Raw genomic sequence first — 23,529 nt, forward strand, 5'->3', positions numbered from 1 at the left:
TATATAATGGCTATAATGTCAAAAGCCAGAAAATTAGCCGCAAAAGTCGACTGGTTTCATATTTTATTTAGAAAACTAATAGGATGTGTGATATTTTAATTTTTTTTGTGATTTAAAAAAATTCGTTAAAAAAAATATTACTCATACACCACAGTGACCAATTGAACTTTGAATCCCGGTACACAATTTGCTTACATTGAAACAGGAGGTTTTGTGCAGAGTTCTGTGCTTCTTAAAATGCTTAAATTATGACTCTGTTTCCAAAACGAAATTTGAATCCAAGAACTGAAATTTCCAAGTAATTCATTAAAAAGAAAATGATGACATCAAATTGATAGGTAGGCAGTTTTGAACTAGTTTCTTAGTAGGAGAAAAAAAAAACATTTATCTTGAAATAATCATGCAAATGACTTCTTTTGTGGACCAAGTCAACGTCAACGTGACATTATTTGGAAATCGTAATACAAAAAAATTATCTGTAGTAAATTTCAAGCCAAACCTCGATGGGCGTACAAACGAATGTTTTTTTTTACTTTACATTATGTATGTACTTGTAATGTGGATTTTGATTTTTGTAACACGTGACCAATAGTTGTTCTACAGAGTAAGTATGAATTGGATTTAAGTAAATTCAACTTTTCAAAATAAAAAGTCACAAATTGTATTCCAGCGGTTTTACAGCATTTAGCTTTTAAATATCAACAAAACTACCTACAATTTGAAAATGAAAAGCAAACATTGCAAATAAAATTGCCTTTAATCAAACATTTGTTAATGATTCAATTTTAAAATTATTGTTCTCATAAACTTCGTGAAACACCATTCGAAGATAGTAAACAACGAAACAAAAATGAATGTTTTGTGAGTCATTTTTTATTGAATAAAACCCAAAAATACAAATTTGTATGTGTTTCTCAAAAACAACTAATTTAAAATTCTATTGAACTTAAATTTTACTAGGCCAACCCTTTGACTAAATGCTTTTTCGCAATTGTGTGATAAAAAAAAACTTTAAATAAACTTTGCTCCATTTTTTTGTGTATGTCCTAATGAATAAAAAAAAAAAAATACCAAATTAAATAGTTGTTCCTTACGTAAAATGCTTGCGTGTATAAGAAATTCATGTTCTATTAAAAATTCAAAACCACTTATCTTTTTATCGACCAGGTAAGTAAGTAACACATTACTCATACTAATACTCTCAAACACGTAGGTACTACATCCATAAATAATGTTTGTTTAAATCTTTTGCAATTTACTTAACATTTTTTCTTATCATTTTATCAATAGATTTTCTAAGAAAAAATAAATAAAATAAAACACAGAATAAGAAACAAAAATAAGTATCCGTTAGCATAGAAAATGGTATAAAATTTCTTATCAAATAGATAATTCTGGCATGACTACCAGAACCATGTGAACTCGATTTAGATGAACGGTGCAACGCCCAAGTTTGTTTCTTATCAAAAAAGAACCTACAAATTGCGTAATATACAGGGTGTCCCACAGTCACCGCCCCAAATGAAAACCATGGATTCCTGAGGTCATTTTAAGTCGAAAAACTTGAGAGGTAATTTTCTCGTTTTCGTCCCGTTTTCGAGTTACCACGGTTTTTATGATTTTTGCTCTCTTGTCCTTTAACTGGCCTTATCTTTGCCAAACTACGTTTGATTTGAAAGATTTTTTTTGCAACCAATCAAGAATTTATTGCAATTTAAGTTCGTCTCAAAACTTTTTTTTCTGCGGACAACCTTTTCTCCACAATTTTGCATCAAACACAATTTTCTTCGTTTTTTAAGTTGTTTTTTACACTTTCATATCATTTAAGTCAAAAAAACACGTTAATGAGTACTAATTTTTTGTGCTTTTTATTAAAGCCCAGTTTATTTTCACAAAAAAAAAATAAGTTTTAATTCATAAAAAAGGCTACTGAAATTAATTAAAAAAAAATAAACAAACTGAGTGAATTAAAAAAAAAATAATTTTTAAATACAAAATTTATTTAAATGAATTAAAACTTTTTCTGAGCTTTATTTATTTGTTCTTTTCTTAACCACAATAGCTCAGAAAAAGTTTTTAATTCATTTAAATTAATTTTTTATTTAAAAATTATTTTTTTTTTCATTCACTCAGTTTGTTTATTTTTTTTTAATTAATTTCAGTAGCCTTTTTTATGAAATAAAACTTAATTTTATATGAAAATAAACTGGGCTTTAATAAAAAGCACAAAAAATGTATACTCATTAACGTGTTTTTTTGACTTAAATGATATGAAAGTGTAAAAAAAAACTTAAAAAACGAAGAAAATTGTGTTTGATGCAAAATTGTGGAGAAACGGTTGTCCGCAGAAAAAAAAGTTTTGAAACAAACTTAAACTGCAATAAATTCTTGATTGGTTGCAAAAAAAATCTTTTTAATCAAACGTAGTTTGGCAAAGATAAGGCCAGTTAAAGGACAAAAGAGAAAAAATCATAAAAATCGTGGTAACTCGAAAACGGGACGAAAACGAGAAAATTACCTCTTAAGTTTTTCGACTTAAAATGACCTCAGGAATCCATGGTTTTCATTTGGGGCGGTGACTATGGGACACCCTGTATACTTATAAATTTAAAATTATAGAGAAAAGGCAGTTAATTTGTGTACCGTTTAGGAATTTTTAAATATCCATTTGAATGAAAAAAAATTAATTGTTGTTTTTTTTGTTCTTCAACTTTATCTGCATGCAACATACAAAGCTTTTAGCACAAAGAAGAACAACAACAAAAAAAGAGATTTTTAACTGGGTCAAACCTTTTCACATTCAATTTGAAAGAAGAGAAGGAAAAAAAAGTAGTAATTCATCTTAACAACAATTCAAGTCTCTGAGTTGAAGAATGGAATATTATTTCCTAATTCCTGGTTAACAAGTCTCAATTCAGATCATTCACACTGTGCGTTCGTCGCTAAGTTCCGTACGTGATAGTGTCGATGTGTCTTGTCTTTGATATGCCTCTGTCTTTAAAAGCACATGAATAATAGATTTATTTTTAATCGATACAAAATATAATAATTTTAAAATCAATATGTTAGGGGTTTAACAACATGCTCTTTGCTGTTGTATGACATTATAATTGTGTGTGTTAATTTTCAAGTCGATATTAACAAAAGTACACAACACACAAGTCTGAGAAATGACTCATTGAGGACAAGTTTTTTGAGCAAATTGCTTTCGTCATTGTAATGTCTATGTGGAAATAGTCGAGGGAATACTTATGTTACTGGTTTTGACGTTTACTCAGATGTGGAAGTTTTTTGTTTTGCTTTTGTTTTAAATGTAAATAAAAGAAACCGGGTATTAATGTAGCAGGCATATTTTGTTTGTTTATATTTTTTTAGGTTAATTAACCTTTTCACTGCCAATTTGGAGAGGGGTTATGCCAAATTTTAAAAGATTAGGTAAAGATTAGGTACACTTTTTGGTTTTTTTTTTTACGAGAAAAGTATTTTGAGCTATTCATTTTAACATATTTTGTAATCATTTTTTGTTAATGCTAACTTTAAAAAAAAATCTCGAAGAAACATTGAAAATGCAACATTCGGATGTGCATGGGAAAAAAGTTGATGCGAAATCAGAAAATCAAAATTTATTCGTCAATTTATAGTTTTCCTCAGGTAATCAATTTTTCAAAATTTCAATTTATCACTTTTTGTAGAACACTTTGAATGAAAAACCCGATTTTAAGTGAAAAAATAGGCATATTTCTTATTGTAAAATAAAAATTTAAAATAAAAACTAAAAAATAAACTATCCAGGGATACTTTATAAATTGTGTAGAGAAATAATGTTCCAAATTTCAAAAGAATCTGTGCAGTAGATTTGAATCTATGAGGTGCACCGACTTTGAAAACCAATGTAACGGGTAGATCAACATTACGTACTATCTACAAGGTATCAAGCTAATAAAATCGATGTTATAGCGATAGATTTTAGTAAGGCGTTGAACAAAATGTCTCACTAAATAATTATCTTAAAGTTAGAAGCTATGGGTTTTCTTACAGTCTTAATTTTATGACTAAAGTCATATTAAAAAAAAAAAGAAATTACATAATCCGTTATAGATCTTCATTTTCTATCACTTTTAATGCAATAGACAATGCGAATGCCCTACAAAATAGTTTAAATATTTTTTCACTCTGACCAAAAAACAAGTTTGAACTTAAAGTTAATAAATGTCGCACTTGTTCGGTTAAATTCGCACAGCACGGAAAATAAAAAAAAAGAATAACAAAATTAAAAAGTTTTTTTGCATTTTGTAACACAAAAAAAGTAGAGAAACTTGTTCTGGATGGGTTTGTGATCCAGCGAGATCCCTAGAGTGATATTCTCAGGCTGTCTGAGACCTTTTTTTTTTTGTAAAGAAAACAGTTTTTCGTAAAAGCCTCAGTAATTTAAGATAAGAGAAAAAAAATTTTTTTTTGAGGTGGTACCGCTTATAAAGCACTTTTCGAATCAAGATTTTTATACAGGGTGTCCCAAAAGTCAAAATCGAAACGAAAACGGTAGATAGGGTATGTATTTTGTGAGTTAAAGGTATTTGAAAAAAAAATCGAAAAAAATGCACTACGAAATTTTGACAAGTTACCTTAAAAGTTGGCTTATTTCGAAATTGTATAGCATAGTTGAGATAATTCAATAAATAACGGAAACAAAAATGTTTTTTCTTAAGAAATCTGACTTTTTTAAATAGCTGTTTTTTAAAACATTATTTAACTGATTTTGTATTTTTCGCAGTAGTATAGAGCTGATTTTTTAAAAGATAAAAGAAGCTTAATCAATACTCGAAAGGTAATAGCTGATAGGCAAGGTTACGTTTAACCATAGAATTATGAAAGAAAATATCTTTTCGGTATTTTGACAGAAAATGTTGACCATAACGAAGAAAAAATAACAAAAATAATAAAAAATTATTAAAATTATTTTTATTTTAAGTGGAGTGATTGAATATAATTCAATATAAGTTCAAGTGACCTCAACTCCAAAAATTTATAAAGCGTTTCGCCCAGGTACGACAGTGGGCTCATCAGTTAGATCTGTCGTACCCTTACTAAGATGCCTTATTTTGGTCGATGTTTACCGAGGTACCTGTGCGAAACGCTTTATAAATTTTTGGAGTTGAGGTCACTTGAACTTATATTGAAAATGTTGACCCGTAGGTAAAACCCAGGGTACCTAAAGCAGGTTGGTAATAAAACCTTTTTTTTCAAAAAGTTAAAATAGTTTTATTTTGCTCTTTTCCAATTGGTATGGTGTTTAATCAATATTTTCTAATTGTGTTGAAGACTATAAAGAAGAACACTTTCATTCTTTCTCTCGAAAAGTCCAAAAATCATACAATCATTAAATACAACAACAAATACATTATATTTTTGTAAAAAAAATATTTTAACCCTTTTGAAAAAAAGTTTACTACGAACCTGCTTTGAGAAGAAGATTTCGGATACGTTTTAGGTTTTGTAAATAAGAAACATTGTAATATTTGAATCGACAAATAAAGTCGTAAAAAAGTAGAAGAAAGACAAGTCTCCAACAGACCAGTGCACTCAGTCATAATAATTAAAACTTCTGGGAATGTGTTTGGAGGCGCATATTTGTATCTTCAATGCAGAAATGCACACGAGTATAACATGTGCTACCAATTAACATTCCAATCTCAAAAACTTTCTTCCAAAAACTTGTTGCTTTTCAAAATATGTATTTCTACAGGAACTACAGGAAGACATCAATCATTCATTACTTTAATAGCATCGATTTCATTGTATTACAAATTTTGTGATAAAATAAAAATATATGGCTTTCCTCTTCCAGTAAAAATAATCTTCACTATTTATACAGAGGGAGACCCAACAGTAGAACTTGCACCAGAAAATACATTTAATTTATTACATTTATTTATTTCTAAATAAATAGAAACTTATGTGAAGGTTGAATTCGGTAAAGTAACTAGTATTTACAATTAATGATTCAACAATTTAAAACACATAGCTTAGTCATTTTGATGCTTAATCAATCGTTTTTGTTTGTATAAGTCACATCTGGAAATTTTTATACTTAATGCCGGTTGATATAAAAATATACATAATTTTAATATTTTTTTAATGACGCTTACAATTGTTGCCATTCAAGTGGTTTGCAACCAATCGACTATCGATTGCATAAGAAAAAATAAATAAATTAAAACAAATTTCTCTGACGTAGGTCATAAACCGAATTTAGTTGGAAATTCATTTCCTAACGACAAACTACCTAACCAACACAAAATGTCCACTTATCACAAACTTGGTAATTTCATTAATCATCTCCATGCGAAACCAACAAACTATACTTTCCAGATGAATCATCCCTACAATCCAATTCAGATGCAAAATAAACAAGAAAATTAAAAAAAAAAATAAACAAAAAAGTAACTACAAACTCACCCCTAACACTTGGCTCCGACACCAATTGCTGTTCCTCATGCGGTATCATCTCCATCAACCTCGCAATATCCTTTGCCAACATATTATCCACAACATCCAACAAATGTGGTTTTAATGTGTGAAATTTAGTAAAGTCCTGATGTTGTAAATGTTCTTGCATTTTCTTCATATCCGGAAAATCTCCAGGAGATATTTGATGTTCCCTTTGCAATCTGTCGTATATTTGTCCCAAATTCTTAATTAAATCTTTCTTTTTACTATCTTTGCCAAACATTGAAGGCATATCTTTTCTGAGTTCGGCGATAATGTAGGCGTGGACCTTTGCTAAGCGGGCACGTTTAATAAGATCATTAAGTTTGCGAAGAGCAGCGTTGCGAGGGAGTGATTGTAAATCTCGGAAAAGATCTTGTTCTTCATCTTCGAAGAGACGACGATTTGCATCAAATCGTAATGGTTGATCCCAGAAAGAGCCGATATAGACTCTAGCTACTTCAGGGGTTTGCAAGACTTTGCCTAAAGACCACATTAATGCTCCATAAACCCTCATTAGCTGTTGGTGGTCAATCATATCAGCTTTGTTAAGGATAATACGAATCTTATCGTCATGTCCTCTCAAAGCTTCAATAGCTCGACGGAATTCATCAGAAATATCTAATTTATGAGCATCAAAAAGAAGAATAATTCTATCCACCCTCTCAGCAAACCATTCTAATACCCCAGTAAAATCATAACCCCGATCAATACGTTGTTTCTCGCCAGACAATATTCCAGGAGTGTCAACAATTGAAATTGCTTGCAAAACCGGTGACGACACTGTCGAACATTGAAAACGATTTAAAAATGCATTTCCATATTTACTAAGTGGACGGAATTGCCGCTTCGGATCAACGACTAATGCATTGCCAGGAATGACACCTTCTTTGTCATCATGCATGACAGCAATAAAACGATCTGTCGTTGGTTCGGGACCAATTCGAATGCCAGGGAAATCCCGTTCTAACAAATATCGAATGAATGTAGTTTTACCAGTTGAATATTGACCAACTAATAATATCATTGGTTTAGCATCGAAATCGGGATCTTCGAGTTTTGGCGAATGGAAATCATGAAATTGATAGTGTTCTTCGAGGGGAAGCAATTTGCTTCGATAGATTTTTTTTAGCTCGCCAATGACATTTTCGACAACTTCTTGGTTGGCTCGTTCGCGTTTTAGGAAACTGAACATTTTTTCGAATTTTCTGTCAGTTTTTTTTTTTTTGGAATTCTTTTACTTTTTATGGACAAAAATTAGGAAATGTAAAAAAAATTATGACAAACACACACACGTAGTATGATTTTTTTTTTACACGTTATAATTTCGAGATTATATTTGTCCGATTTTTTTTTTAATTCGCACTCACGCACCCAGCACAGAGTTTAGTAGCAGAAGAAAAAAAAATTAATTTTTTTTAAATGATAAAAATAAGAATGAGCCAACTTTTTCTTCTGAGAGAAAATAATGACGAAAAAAAAACTACTCCCTCGAATGCAAACGGAAAGGCGAGAAATGACACACAAGAAAAAATCGGCCTTTTTTTTTTGGATTGAAATGTCAAAAAGTAGTTGTCATCGATGTGTGGGGATGGTGGATGGGTATATGGATGAGGATATGATGACGTTGTCAATTTTTTTGGAATTTTTCGAAGTTCGAATAAGCAGGGATGTGGAGGAGGTTTGTTGATTACGATCTGTAATCGAATTTTGTTTTCCATTGGGAAAGAAAAGTTATCATTTTTGTAGTTTCCTTTTTTTTGGCGTTGGATTATGAAAATTTACTTTTTGCAAAATTAACAGTTAGCATCTAGTGCGCATAATTGTAAAATTTGTTTTGTTGTGGAAAAACCTTACTTACTTCAAAGTACAACGGCCAGTTTTTGCAAAAAGTCAAAAAGTAAAAATTTTTAAACTCATTTTGTGACAGTTTTTCCAACCACAAAATTAAAGATAATGATGCAGGAAGCTTATTTTTTGGTTTAAAAAACAATTTTTGTATTTTTTTTTTTTTTTGAAAAACAAATGGCGAAATAAAAAAATTTTTACTTTTGTAAATTTTCCACTTTTTCACTTTTTAGCCCATTGTTGTTATGGCTTAATAGAAAACATTTTTGGGAACTATAAAAATATGTTTATTATGCCTGGTACGCAGCTGGCGCTAAATTTTAGCTCCCATACAAATTATCGAAAAATTTTATCTGAGCTAAAATGGATCCCATACTAACTATGGATAACTTGTATAGGAATTTAATCTCGTCTAAAATTTAGCGCGAACAGCGTACCAGGCTTTAACAAAAAAATCAATTTATCAAAACTCTTTAAACAGTCAGGAACAATTTAGCTAGTAAATTCATACGAAAATTAATTTAAAATCCGTGTTTAATTAAATTTAAAATTTGTATTTGTCATGTTCATCAAAGCGGGAGCTGTCAGATTTGGATTTGACAGATTCGCTTACATGCCTATAAGGCGTTTTTCTTTTTTAAGCCTGGTACGCTGCTGATGCGAAAAGAAATTTTCCATACAAAATTTCGTTAACGAAATCCTGAACGAAAAATTTCGTTTTGCTTTTCATTTTTAAGTACGCAGCTCTAGCGAAAAATTGGAGAGTTTTCAATCATTTGCCACTGAGGTACTTTTTACTGTCCTGTGCAGTGTTGACGGTTTTTTCACTTTTAAAGGTTTAACTACATTAGGTGTGTTTTTTATTACAACCGGTCTTAACTTGACAAAAAAAACGCAGTCTGGGCTAAGAAATTTACATGTTAAATACAACAACACCTTAGCCCCTTGGGCTTAGTTGTTTAGCCCGGAGATTTCTCTGGGCTTAACTTTTTGAAGAGTTTTAAATCTGTGCTACCAAACTAATTTTTTCATAAATTGTTTAGAATTTGTTTAAAAACGTGAAAACTCACGTTTGGAAGGACAAAATGTATTAAAATAATTTTGCTAGCATACATTTTTGTATCTCTTTGTAAAACATACATGCAAAATACAAGAAAATGACGAAAGCGAAAAATATGACAACTCTAAATTTTTGTTGTGTCTGCTGTTTTCGGAACATTCAATATACAGTGCTGCCAAGATTTCAGGTTAAGCCCCGAGGCGTTTTTTTTGTCCAGTTAAGACCGGTGGTAATAAAAAACACACCTATTGGCTCAAAAAGTGAAAAAGTACAAAAGTGAAAATTTTCAAACTTATTTTTGTATACTTTTTCGGGCTGGAAAATTAAAACAAATGATGCAGAAAGCTTATTTTTTGGTTTAAAAAACAATTTGTATACTCTTTTTCACAAAAAATTGCGCTAGCCAGAAAAAAAATATTTTCACTTTAGTACTTTTTCAAAAAGTGTTGGATGTAGTTAAGCCTTAATTCATTTATTTCTTGCTTTGAAAACTATTTTCTGTAACTTTTTCTTGATTTTAAATTAATTTTGAATTTTTTTATTTTGACTTTGACAGAATACTCGATGATATTTTTTGTTAGCATTTTTGTTGTCGACTTTGGAGACAACAACTTTCGTTTCGCATTAGCAGCGTACTAGGCTTTACTAGCAAAAGTCCAACTTGTGAATCGTGACCTCCTTCACAAATTCGAAAGTTTGTGATACGAGAACCTCACAAAATCAAATTCAGCTCACCTTGTGAGGTTCTTGTGACTTGTAAGGGTTGCCAGAATAGAGCTGTTAAACGAAGCTTTACCGAAGCTCTACCGAAGCTTCGAGATTTGAAAGCTTCGGAAGAGCTTGTAAAGAAAGAAAAATAAAAAAAAAATAAAAAAGAAGAATTTTCTTTTTCAATTGGTTTTGATTTTATTTTTTTATGAATTTTATGAACCACGTTTGTAGAATCGATCGGTCGATGAAAATTTTATTGATTTCTTTGAATGAAATTTTATATCGCTATTAAAGTACCCATATATGCGTAGTCTCTTCGACTTCAAAGAGAACGAAGCAAATGTAAATCCGATGACTCTCATTTTTGTCTCGAATCAATTCTTCCAATCTTAACTTATCGACAAAATTTTCTAAAAACCTGAACGTTTGTGCATGAATATATTCCTGAACGATGACAGTTTCGAACAGCTGTTTTTTGTTTACAAATTTTCCACCAGCCATCAAAAACAAAACCATGGCATGATATAATTTTCCAATTTTTCTTTGAAAAATTAAACAAATCATGAAACTTACTTCAATATTACTTAAACCAAAAGCCTCAGAAGTTCTTACTGCCTATCTAAAACAATGCAATGAGCCACCTTGGACATCATATTTCGTTAAGGTAAGTCTTCCCACTTTTTAATTCACATACAAATCATTCCCTTGTAGATTTTCAGTTGAAGGATGTAAAAAATGACCAATACGGACGTTCCCATTTTAATTGGACACTTGATACCGGAACTAATTATCATATCCTGCGAACTGGTTGTTATCCTTATTTGAAATACCATTGCAGTAAAAGAGATTATCAAAATCTTGAACTGGAAGATAAATTCTTTAGATTTTTGAAAGTTATTAATTTTGGTAAGAAGAATATGGTTTATATTTTATAATATAGAGTTCTAATGATTTCTTATTGTGTTAAGGTCTTCCAATGTTGTTCTATGGTTTAGCTGCAATACGATTGATAAGTCACAAGGAAATTGTTCATGTTGATGAGAATACCAACGTTCCTATTTATTTTCTTTACGAGGAGGATAAAGGTTCTCGGTTTTAAACTAATTAATAAGCTAGGAAAATTAATTTTATAATTTGATTTTTAAAAGAATTGAACACAAAAAAAAAATTGATAAATGTTTCTTTTGTTTTTTTTTTTTGTTTTAGGTAAAAAGTAGAACAAAATAAAAATGCTATATGAGATTTTTCAAAAAAAAAAAAAAAAATCACTCATACACCATACATCCGTCCTTGATTCTTTTTTTTTTTTAATAATTTGCGGGCACTAATGGTGTTTCGGATACAATACCTTAAATATGCATTCAATACAGTGCTGGCATTATGAAAGGAAGAAAAGGTTTAAAAGGAGATGCCAATGCTAATAGGTCTTAAAGCAAAATTCAAAATACTCACTCAAGTAAAAGTTTTTCTCAAGCTCAAGGCTGAGATTAACTTTCTGAGTGTTTGCTTAAGCATTTACTTCAAAATTTCTTCAATTGGAATTCATAAGCTAAAAGTAAAGAAACCCTTAGGTTTTCTTAACGTAATGAGTAGCTGAAGTGGGCCAAACGCAACAGCAAATGTTCACTTGAGTAAAATTTTTACTTGAGTGAAGACTCTGAATTCCGGTCTTAAAGTTCTGAATATTAAAATGAGAAATAAACATATGTGCTCATTATGCAGAAGGTGGTTCTGGTTTGTAAAGTACATACCTAGAATCGAAAGGCATTGGGTTTTTTCGTACACGGATTCTTGTTCCTCATTTGATAATGGATTCGATACCAGAGCCCCTGTTCTGTAACTTTATCACTGGCGATAAACGTTTTTCAAAGTTTCTAAAATCCTTTTTCTTCCATAATTAAAGCAAAATTTCTTTCAAATTCAGAATTTATGAATTAAGAAATAAGGATCTAAGACAAAATTTCTTTTATTTTGATAAGATTTAATGGATTTTAAAGTCATTTAAAATATTTTATCGCCAGTGATAAAAGTTACAGAACATGGGAATTTAATGAGCTTGTCATATTTTGCCGTTGAAGTTCCATCTGCGGAGTACGTGGATGCGAGTCCTTTAACGAATTTGAAAAACTGAGGGTAATATCATCATTTTTTTTTGTTTAAAAAAAAAATGCTTTTAAAAAAGAAAAAAAAAAATAAATAAATAAAAAAGTAAGCAAATCCAGAAACCAACATTAATATTGTGGGTTTCAGACTTGAATCCATCCAATATGACCTGTTAGTAATGCTCGTAAGGCTATTTTTCTAATCCAAGGAAGAAGAGAATCATCGACGCATGCCAAACCAACTGTTTCAGAATCATTATAAGTAATTCCGGACTCTTCGGGTCACTGCTCAGTAATATCAGTTCTATTTACAATAATTGAGGTTTACATAATTAAAACAAAAAAAACTGTTTTCTGTAAGAAAGTGCACGTATTTCAGTCGGCGAAAAATAAAAACCCGTACCTACTCGTATCGAAGTCAAATTTCTACACCCATTTTTGCAGAACTAAGGATAGTGTTATTTGAAAAGATTAATTAATTTTGTTGTACAACGAATCATTAACTTGAAGTAATATAATAAACAGAACTTTAGTTTTGAGCTCCAAACGAAGTTAGCTATTGAACTTTATTTTTAAAATGGAATTTAAGGAACTGATCGAAAAACGTTAGAATCAATTTTTTAAAGTACATAATTTTTTGTATAGGGGAAGGGGAGAAAATGGGTCACATAGGAGAGACAATCTAATTTCTTACAGGTTGTTTCTTAAAATCTAAAAACTTAGGTCTTTTCATGAAATAGTCGATAACTGCTAAGTTCCGACTATTTACGTCTATTTTTTACGTCTGTCTGCTTTATGAATATTGAATTGTCTCCCTGCAGAAAAATAACCATATCCCAAAAGAGAAGGGGGGGGGGGGGGAATGTAATTGTTTAGACAAAGTCTATCTTTTGATGGAAAAGAATTTTTTGAACATTATAAACGGTACCTCCCGTAGAACAGTTTTTTTTTTATTTCTTTATTTCCCAAATTGCTATGCAGTGAAAATCCATTTTTCTGAAATTATAGCTATTGAAAACTTTGAAACATTATTTGCCTTAATTTTCGTTAAAATTCTTTCGAAAGTCTAAACATTTAGTTTAGTAAAAAAGAAAAACTGTTATACCTATTTCAAAAAGAAAAAAAAGTTTTATCAACAATAACAATTATAAATGCAGGAAATAAAAAAATTATTTTTAACTCCAAATTCAAATAAGAAAACGTTGTTTATTTTAATTAAATAATATACCTACCTATTTATTTTTAGTAAATTTTTCTACTTAATTTTTTTATCTTACAAAAAGGTCAAAAATGGTAAAAAATTAACATTGTTTTGTATTTTCACATATTTTATCATAGTCATCGAATAACAAATGACTCACTGAGTTTTTGAAACTCTCTAAACCACATGGAGCTGGGCATTTTAATATATCAACGGTACTGGGATTCTCCACTGTACTATCTTGATAATAAACAACCTAAAAACAAATATAAACTTAGAACTATCAAAATCAAAAAGGTTTTCATATAAGGACTTACTCGAACTTCGTATTGTTCAGGTGAATCTAGTACCTCGTGCAATTCAAAGACCAAAGCTGATGTAAAATCTGGTAGTGTTGAAGTTTGATTAAGAATTCCCATTGAATTCATTACATTCACCAAAGTTACATCGTGTCCAGAGTAGAAAAATAAATTTCGATTGGGTTTGAGTGTTTTATTAACTTTGCTAGCCATGTTGTTGTAAACCTCGCCAACAAATGCTCCACCTCGAATCTGTTTCATGTAATCGTTATCCGTAAATACTGTGTAACTTCTTTCAGCTAAAGGCAATAATCTTTCAGGATAAATACCCTTTGTCCATTCGGGAAGTTCCATTCCCATGTCTTCTTCTGCCTTAAGTGTATTATATAAAAACTCAACATCCAGAACACTTTTAATTGGCTGATAAAGTTATAATGTTAATTATTTCTAAAAAAATCGAAAATTTCATTTGTTTACCTTGCCAGTAAATTCAGATAAAATATGATAAAGTTCAGCATTTTCAACATTCAGTTCTTCTAAGTCTGGTGGAGGTTTTGAGTATATTTCTTCGAGCATAGTTTCATATTTGAGACAAGGTTTCTTTTGAGCAATAAGCTGTTAAAAAAATATATAATTTATTTATAAATTATGTAAGTTATAAAAAATGAAGTATCATATTACTGTATCATCAAGACGAGGGACTGATGTCACTGGAACTGGCTGCCAGGGTAAAGGCAGGATTGAAGCACCTTCAGTTGGTGGCATGAATCCAGCCAACATGGCTTGAGCACTCATAATACAGCGTTCTGCATAACTGCTTCGAACAAACATATTCTCTTGAGAATACATGCCATCTTTTGATAGCAAAGCATGGTATCTAAGACGTAGGTTTTGGCCTAAGTTCAAAGCTTGTAAACTGCCTTTCTAGAAAAGAATAAAATACTTGTTACTATTCAACATTTATTCATATTTTGAAAAAATTATTAAAATTATTAGGTATATTGTTATTAAAAATTAGTTAAATAAAATCTTCATACACCTAGTAGTCCGGGCGGCCACTGCAGAAACGCTCAACTCATCGAGCTAAAGAAAATTTCAAATGGGAAGTGAAAGAGGGCTATTAGTAGTTACGAAAACCACAGGTCTTCCCGTTCGCATCCTGGCACGATTGGCGTGGTAAAGTGCATTGTGCATCTCATAGACTTAAAAGACAATATTGGTGTCAAATTAAAGGTGATATTGTCAGCTATCAAAATTCAGAGGTCTTCCGGGCGAAAGTCTGGCAGTTTTGTCATGCAGCCCGTTTTAAGGTTAGAAGCGATGAAAGTGAATTTTTTCATAAAGTCTTGTTTTTTGGTATTTTGGTGGATGAATTAAGGAGTTTTTTCACTATAAAATAAAATTAAGAGTTATTAGCATTTAAATATAAAACAATGTTTTGGAAAAAGCTTGATAGATTATTAACAATGACCCAAAGTATATGTAAAACTACGAATAATTCACGAAAAAGTCTCAAATAATACGCTGCGCCCCTTACAACTTACCGAATTAAAAGGCGAATTTAATTTCAAATTAAAGCTAACAATGTCTTTTTTTGAAAACCAGAGGTCTTCCAAGCCACATCTTGACATTTCACCCTCCAGCTTGGGTGAACATTTTAAGTAAAAAACGCTCCTAACCTTAAAACAAGCTGCGTGACCTAACTTCCAATTTTTGGCTTGGAAGACCTCTGGTTTTCAAAAAAAGACATTATTAGCTTTAATTTGAAATTAAATTCGCCTTTTAATTCGGTAAGTTGTAAGGGGCGCAGCGTATTATTTGAGACTTTTTCGTGAATTATTCGTAGTTTTACATATACTTTGGGTCATTGTTAATAATCTATCAAGCTTTTTCCAAAACATTGTTTTATATTTAAATGCTAATAACTCTTAATTTTATTTTATAGTGAAAAAACTCCTTAACTCATCCACCAAAATACCAAAAAACAAGACTTTATGAAAAAATTCACTTTCATCGCTTCTAACCTTAAAACGGGCTGCATGACAAAACTGCCAGACTTTCGCCCGAAAGACCTCTGAATTTTGATAGCTGACAATATCACCTTTAATTTGACACCAATATTGTCTTTTAAGTCTATGAGATGCACAATGCACTTTACCACGCCAATCGTGCCAGGATGCGAACGGGAAGACCTGTGGTTTTCGTAACTACTAATAGCCCTCTTTCACTTCCCATTTGAAATTTTCTTTAGCTCGATGAGTTGAGCGTTTCTGCAGTGGCCGCCCGCTCTATAGTTAATAGCACTGCTTTTTCTACTACTCAGTAGTTACCCATTTTTCATTTTCAACACAAAACTAATAGGTACAAACTACGGAAGTAAGTATTTGTTTTGTTTTGAGTAGTTACATACTCAGTAGTTGAAAAACTAAGGCTATTCATGCTATATTTTTTAGATTTTAGTCAACTCTTTAAACCATTGGCAATTGATTTTATCTTAGTACCCACCTAGGTAATTTTATGAGAGTTCATAGGCCTATTTATGTAAGTTTTTCGTTCTTATTTATTTACCTATTCACTAAATTAAGTATTTAAATACATTAACGGTTAACACCTAATTGTTTCATTACATTTTATTCACACTCCATTAAATTTAAAGTCCCAATTTAAAAAGGGGAATTTTAAAATGTGTATGCGATTTGACAGATTTTTCATTTTTAATGGAGACTTTAAATATAATGGAGAGTTAATTTAGAGTGAATAAATTGGGCCTAAGTTTTAATGTATTAAAATACTTAATGCACAATGAAATTTCCGAATTGAACAGAAGCGATTTAAACTTCTCCATGGGATTTCAGAATAAGTAAATTCTTGAGTCAATCCAATTCAAAACGACATGAGTATATTCTAAAGTTTAGTTCTAGTTTATACCATTTTTGGAAAATAATATTTTATCCTTAAAGTGCCAACAATAGCGATATTTTTTCTTTCCTCGACTAGAAATTACCTAAAACCCACAAATAAATGCTGGTGTGCCAAAGGGCCGCGTTCTGTCTCCGATTATCTTTTTAATTTTAAAGATGATCTCTATTATGAATCTTCTAATTCAACTGCTTTGCTGAAGGTGGTACACTAAGGTTTTCATAATTCTCCTGATGGCAGCCAAAGGCTTAATGTGGAATAAGAAACTCCTTTGAATTTAACACTTCAGGAACAGTGTTATGCTATCTAGTTGTATCCTTATGTCAATATTTATAAGTAGTTCGTTCATGGAGTAAACCGAGCAACTTTACGTGTACGTTTTCACTATGCCCCCTACAAAACACCTTCAGTGATGGAATGAACACATACATATTTGACTTGCGACACTGTCAAAACTGCAAATTTGATGTTGTAGTATTTAAATCGTATATATAAGACATGGTCATTCTATGAGAAAGTGAACCTAGAAAAAATTGTGCAAACATTTCTTTTTTGAAAATATTATAAGCCTTAATATTTTCAATGCATTAGTTTGCTTATTATATTTATATTGTAAACCATTTATGTACTCAATAGTTTGATAGTTTAGTTGACTTATCTTTGAAGAAAAAAAGTGATTTTAACATTCCAAGCAACTTTTAACATAAGAGAAAGTACTCGTACGTCCGACCCAGTGGTGCGTTTTATTTTTTTTTTTTTTGTGTTTTACGATTAATTGAGCAACAAACAGTTTTGTGCTCTGCCTGGTTTACGAAGCGATGTTTTAAAGTATGTTTTGTATTGAAGGGCTAAATTAACTCTTGTATTGCTCTCTAGCTCACGGGTAGTTCTCATTTCATTAACGTTTTCATTATTTCAGAAAAGCTATGTACAGTACACTAGGGCGTATGCGTACTATATATTTTGATTGATTCAGTGTTAGAAATCCATAGTTACTAGAAGGAAAGGAAGGAAAGGAAATAGTAATTAACATCATAATTACAGCTATGTTTATCCGTTTTTTAGCTAACTCAGTCCTTACCTCAGTAAATATTTTATACACTAAATAACAAACAACGATTACTTTTCTTTATTATTAGTAAATCCTCTGTTGCTGTTTCAAAAATCTTAAGGAAAAAAGGACGCGTCCATTTGGGAAACCAGCAAAAAAATGATATTTACGATACTCAACCATCTTTGAAATGCAATATCTTTGAAACGATAGCTCATATAAATAGATATTGAACCTGAAGTTATTCTGCAGAAAATATGTCAGTTTACAAACTGAATTGCAGTTATTGAATGGGTTGAGCATATTTAAGGTACCTGTCCATTTAAGAGTATAAATGCAGCGAATCGTCGTCAAACTTCCTGAGTACTTACAATTATAAAAAAAATCAACTCCCAAGAAGCTTGACCACAACTCTCAGTAGTTTCACTCTCAAATCGACTGACAGCCAAGCAATTAATAAATAAGAACCCTCGAATTAAATACATTATGTAAATAATTCATTACTAAAGAAGAGTATATTTGTGTATTGTGTTAGCCCTGATTTTTCAATCGTCAGTTAGACTATCAGAAGAATAAAAGTCAATACATATAAAAAAAAACTTTTATTCCTAGATGAGCTCTATCTGAGGTTTATCTAACTATTGAAAAATTGGCCCTAAATAAAATATTTCCTTTTCCTCTCAGGAATATCTTCATTCAAACTGAGAAGTATCGAATTGTTTATATTTACACTTACGCTAACACAACAAATTTAATTTTGACCTTGATAAAATGACACCTCCGGAAACTTGTTTAAAGAGTCTATCACTAATCTTGCATGAGTTTCATCACAAAATGTTTAAATTACAAAGTGTTTGTGTCAACTTCATTCAAACTTACCATAGTTAATGCTCCCAGTCCTCCTGTCCATTCCCTTTTTGCATGTGGGTCATTTGGATAGAAACTTGTTGGATTCTTTTCACCATGTCTAAAAAGCTATTAAAAATATATGAGTATTTACTCTCTCTCTCTCAATGTCAAGTGATCAAATTGTAAACAAATAAAATATTCTCATTATACAAGTATTTACTCACAATAGCTGCCATACGAATTGTACTCTCGTGTAATGTTTGCTTCTGGCCAAAAGCAATGTATGACGTTAGTACTGCAAAGATAACACCCGCCAAAACAATTACCGTGATTTTTGTTGCACATCGTTTTTCAAATTTACTTTGCTTTGCTATCGACATAATGTTATTGTTGTTGTTAACAATGTGTTAGCCAATCGAATGGAAAACAACAACTTTAATTAAAGTCATTCGATTTGTCAAGATAAAATAAAATAAAAAAAAAATAAAGAATTTTGATTACGTATGCATACTCTTCATTTGGCAATGGCTGTTTTTTTTTATCTAAAATTATTGTTGTCATACACTTAACACAGAAAGTTCAATAAGAATGCATATTTCTATAAATATTTTAACTAATTTTTGTTTACTTATTATTATAATTGTTATAAATTTTAGGAAGCAAGGCTTCTTTTAATCAAAGTCTTAAACACAAAATTAATGATTAACATGCTTTCTCAGCTGTCACTAAATGACTGAGATTGATTGGATTTAATATGCTTTTCAAACACATATTTTTTGCATTTGTGTATGTGAGATGTGAGTAAATTTGGAAGCTTTTTTGACAAATTTATTAAGAGCTTTTTTTTCGATTTCAAAAACTTGATTATCAACAAAGAGATATAAACATAATATGAGATTTTACTCTTCAATAAATCGTTTGGAAAAAGATTGTTGCTCGGCAGACAAGTAGATTATTTAAGTTTATCTGACTTCTAAGATACCTAACTATACCTTATTTTACACATAATATATATCATCATTTGGTAGTAAGAAGTATAGAAACTGAAAATGCCAACAAGATATTAAAAATGCATCAATTCCGCAATTTCAGCTATTAATCGACTTAAGCTTACAAATAAAAAATGTTTTTCATGTTCAACAATTGCTTGAAATAATTCACGCGGTAACGTTCAGAGTGGGAACAACCTATATTTTACCCATTTATATTTGTTAAAGAAGTATGTATTGAATTAAGGACTAAATTAAAAGTTAAATTATTCTTTAGTTCATGAAGAGTATTTCATTCATTTGAGTTTTCATTATCTCATTTAAAAAAGGAACCCTAGGGCGTATGCGTACTTTTGTTTTTAAATATGTATTCTGTTGGACAGTTTTCCATTCATTTATGTTTCAACCTCAGAAAAGCCATTTAAAAAAGGGAACACTAGGGCGTATAAGTACTTTTTTCAACAAAAAAAAATTATGATAGGCTCAGTGTTAAAAATAGTTATTATAGTGAATGCTTGTGCTAAAAGAAGTAATTAATATCATATCATAACGATGACAGTAAATGCAAAAAAATAAAATGTGTACAAATTTGATAAATGCATAGGGTTAGTCGGGCGAATATACCACATTTCAATATTTTACACTACAAAGCTCATATTGGCAATTCTGACAATGCAGTTTGGTCAGTAATGCTTAGTTCACCTGACACCTGGATTTTTCAATTAAATATGTATATTAGAGTGACCGCAACTCCCATAGAAAAAAAATTTTGTCGAATTTTTTTCGGGGGAACCCCATAAAATGTTCCGCCTTTGCAGTTTTTTAGATAGCCAAAATTTCAGCTCGATTGGATAAGTCTTAATGGTGCCGACACTCGCTCAAAGTATCAAAAATCTCTGTTTTTTCACTGTTTTTCGCATATTAAAGGTAGTGTTGTAACACATAACTCAGATGCTAAACTTGTTTAATTTTACTAATAAAAAAAAATATTGTCATCAATTTAAAATTTCAGGACTTACCTCAAAAAGAGCCGAAAGATATCTAAAAATCTGCAAATGCGGAACATTTTATGTGGTTCCCCCGACCAAATTTCGAAAATCGATTTCTTGCGGTCACTCTAATGTATATGAAAGTTACTTCAAAAAAGGTAAGATTCGGTATGTAAACCTAACGTGTGTTCCTGTCTAGACATGATATTTGGCGTTAATTTTTGTTCAAGGATGTTTTCATATTTTTGGACGTTTTGGGGTAAAATGCCACATATGTTGCACACCAACAAAAAAAGCAAAACTAACAGAACAATAAGGAAAATGAAAGTGAAAATGACACTTCCGAGGAAGCACTGCCAGCATTATATGATTCCTCAAGTGAAGAAGAGGATGCATACAACTTTTGTCCCATTTGTGCCATTTGTGACCTGTGCTTCTCCGACAAACTCGGAAAAGATGTGACTGTGACTTACCCTACCCAATACAAAAAAAATTGAAATTCGTTTTTCAAGTTAAAATAAAAACATGCTAAAACAAATTGAGCTAAAAAAAAGTATGCAGTTTCATTTTGTTTTAAGATGCATTAAAAAAAAATATATTCAAAATCGTTAGAGCTGTTTATTCAAACTAATTTCTCACAAATATTTTTTTGACAAAAAAAAATCAACTTTTTTTTTAAATCCAAAAATTATTTTTTTTTTTCAAAATTTAATTTTTGGCTTACATTAAAATTATACATATGATTTAATACAATTCGTTGAAACCGAATTCGAGAAAATTCAACTTCACTTAAATTGGTATATAGCAAGTACCTTTTTTTTTGGTCCATTCATTCCAACATTGACAAAAAAAAGTGCGCACATTTTTCACCATAAAACAACAATTTTTCTTTCTAAAGAATACAGGAATACAGAATTTTTAAATCCAGAATTTATTACTTACAGAATTTTAAAATATAGAATTTTGGAATCGGAATACATTGGCAAATACAGAATTTACCTCCATAATCAATCGAATAAGTCACATTTTTTAAACTTCTGTATAATGCCTTTTTTACGAGGTTCTCAATACCAACTGAGTCGGTTGTGTAATAAATAAGAAGATTTTAATTATTATTTCATAATTTAAAATTTCAATAAATTGTGCTTCCTCTAATTCAAGTAATATCTACTGTTCAATTTTAAAATTTCCTCACGAAAAATTGTTTTTTTTTTATGTAAATAAAATTTCGTATGTCATTTCTTTTTTCAAAATTTTAAGTTTATTAATATTACTAATATAGGACTGAGGGTGCAATATATTTTTATATCTTCATTTACACCTAATCTATTTTTTATGATTTTTGAAATATATCTAAATTTATATTTTATGCGGAACCTAGAAGTCCATTCTTTTTTTATACGAATAAGCCTTAGCATCCAAAGGAGGTTACATTAGAAGAACAATACAATGTCAAGGAAGAGACCTCACGAAGATGATTCAATTGATGAAAATAATAATAAATACCTTGTTCCTGGCTGTTACGCACCATGTTCCTGTACCTATAACCAACGAGAAGATGATAACGAGTATTACAACTTATGTATGCCCTTTTTAATTGAAGAACATCATTTTACTGGAGATGGGCTTTATGTCGCTGATTCATATGGAAATATCTTCTACAGTAGTTGTGTTAGTTATTTGTGTTGTGAAGATATAGTTCGGTCTACAGATGCTCAAATGGCAACAGATGATTTGAGTGATCCTGAAGCAGAAAGGGAAAGTAAAAAGACTCGTTTTACACTGCTTAGTAGTGATGATGAAGAAGCAGTTTCTAAGGAAGAATCACCTCCTTATATTGTGGAAGAACCTCCTGATGATGATAAAGCAGAAACATTGAAGTAGTTTATGTTAATTGTATTGATGGACTTTGTTTATAGTGGTGTGATTTAAGGCTATGTTAATTTTAAATAAAGAATAATATAACAAAAAAAGTTACAACTTGTTTTTTTTTTTTTAAGAAACGTTCAAACCAAAAATGTTGAAAGTCAGTTTGAGCATCATTATCATGCGTCCAGTTGAATGAGGAAATAAAATTACAAAGGAAATTTTAGTTAGTCCTTAGACTAATACATATACAAAGGTTGGGTAAGGTAGACCGCTTCTAACTCAAAACGCTTAGACCGATTGTTATGGGGCACGTTCAAAGAGCTAACATAAAGCTATCGGATAGCTTTTTGTTGTTGTAAACAATGTTAAAATTTAGCAAGGAAACGAACCATTTTCTGTCAAAAAATAATCTGAAGGTATCCCAGAATTTCTGGTATACCTCAGGTATCCGAGTGATCAGCTGGCTTTTTTTTTATTTTGATTACTTTTCGGGCGAATAATCAGCTTTAAAATAAAAAAAATTGCAAGAAATAAAGTCAAAGCGATTGTGCAAGTACTATTCAACAATAAAAAAAATGTAATTTGCTCAAAAGAAAAAGTTTCCTCTTCTCAATATTTATTTATTGGGCAAGCTATCTGGATACCTCTTTGTTCAAAAAGATATTCCAGATACGGGTATCCCAGATAGCCTATCCGATGGGTGTTTGAACGTGCCCATGATCTTCGATTTGAAACGACATTGTTAGGGTTCTGTTGAACCCTCTCAAAAAAGTGAACAATATGTTAATGAGCAATTTATAGGAATGTTGACTTATTTTTTCTCGATGCTGGAATTGGAAAAACAGTCGACTCCCTCTAAGTCGAATTTCCCTCTAAGTCGAACTTTTTCACCATTTTTAATGAAAAATTTTGAAGAAAAAATATTAAATAAATCCTTCTAACTCGAATTTCCCTCTAACTCGAACTGATTTTCGAGTCCCGTGAAAGTTCGACTTAGAAATAGTCGACTGTACATTATTTTTTCTCATATCATTGATTTTGGCCAATGTTTACATGTACATTTTGGTCAACTGAGATAGCGACCAATTAGTTAGAATGATACTGATCGACTAGTTTCGGGTTAAAATTGCAGATAATAGTTGAAAAATTGATACAT

The 23,529-nt window shown here is 30.7% G+C and overlaps 3 protein-coding genes across 3 annotated transcripts in view; 1 reads left to right on the forward strand and 2 right to left on the reverse strand.

The window, feature by feature from the left end:
• The window catches only part of LOC129917007 (EH domain-containing protein 3), a 35,407-nt gene extending 27,396 nt beyond the window's left edge, over positions 1-8,011 (reverse strand). Inside the window, exon 1 of the mRNA XM_055997307.1 lies at positions 6,457-8,011. Within this exon, the coding sequence (XP_055853282.1) occupies positions 6,457-7,681 (1,225 nt within the window). The 5' untranslated portion in view covers positions 7,682-8,011. The remainder of the gene's footprint in view (positions 1-6,456) is intronic.
• Positions 8,012-10,564: 2,553 nt separating this feature from the next.
• On the forward strand, positions 10,565-11,282 carry LOC129915498 (uncharacterized protein C15orf61 homolog). Its single transcript, XM_055995054.1, has 3 exons — positions 10,565-10,769; positions 10,825-11,011; positions 11,074-11,282. Exons 1-3 carry the CDS (start codon positions 10,668-10,670, stop codon positions 11,202-11,204), a joined length of 420 nt encoding a protein of 139 aa, XP_055851029.1. The 5' UTR covers positions 10,565-10,667; the 3' UTR covers positions 11,205-11,282.
• A 2,138-nt stretch (positions 11,283-13,420) lies between these two features.
• Positions 13,421-19,258, reverse strand: LOC129916053 (lysosomal acid phosphatase). Its single transcript, XM_055995814.1, has 6 exons — positions 18,751-19,258; positions 18,557-18,652; positions 14,389-14,631; positions 14,185-14,322; positions 13,726-14,127; positions 13,421-13,664 (listed from the first exon to the last, which is right to left on the reverse strand). The coding sequence occupies exons 1-6, from the start codon at positions 18,904-18,906 to the stop codon at positions 13,509-13,511; spliced, it is 1,191 nt and encodes a 396-aa protein (XP_055851789.1). The 5' UTR covers positions 18,907-19,258; the 3' UTR covers positions 13,421-13,508.
• Positions 19,259-23,529: the final 4,271 nt, after the last annotated feature.

Source organism: Episyrphus balteatus, chromosome 3 (assembly GCF_945859705.1).
Source record: "Episyrphus balteatus chromosome 3, idEpiBalt1.1, whole genome shotgun sequence".
In the NCBI taxonomy this organism is placed as follows: Eukaryota; Metazoa; Arthropoda; class Insecta; order Diptera; family Syrphidae; genus Episyrphus; species Episyrphus balteatus.

Coding starts and splice junctions, on each gene's coding strand:
- LOC129915498 (XM_055995054.1), top strand. CDS start 10,668: ATGAAACTTACTTCAATATTACTTAAACCAAAAGCCTCAGAAGTTCTT. Junction 10,770..10,824: donor GGACATCATATTTCGTTAAG/GTAAGTCTTCCC, acceptor GTAGATTTTCAG/TTGAAGGATGTAAAAAATGA. Junction 11,012..11,073: donor TTTGAAAGTTATTAATTTTG/GTAAGAAGAATA, acceptor TATTGTGTTAAG/GTCTTCCAATGTTGTTCTAT.
- LOC129916053 (XM_055995814.1), bottom strand. CDS start 18,906: ATGTCGATAGCAAAGCAAAGTAAATTTGAAAAACGATGTGCAACAAAA. Junction 18,653..18,750: donor CAATTCGTATGGCAGCTATT/GTGAGTAAATAC, acceptor TATTTTTAATAG/CTTTTTAGACATGGTGAAAA. Junction 14,128..14,184: donor TATCTGAATTTACTGGCAAG/GTAAACAAATGA, acceptor TAACTTTATCAG/CCAATTAAAAGTGTTCTGGA.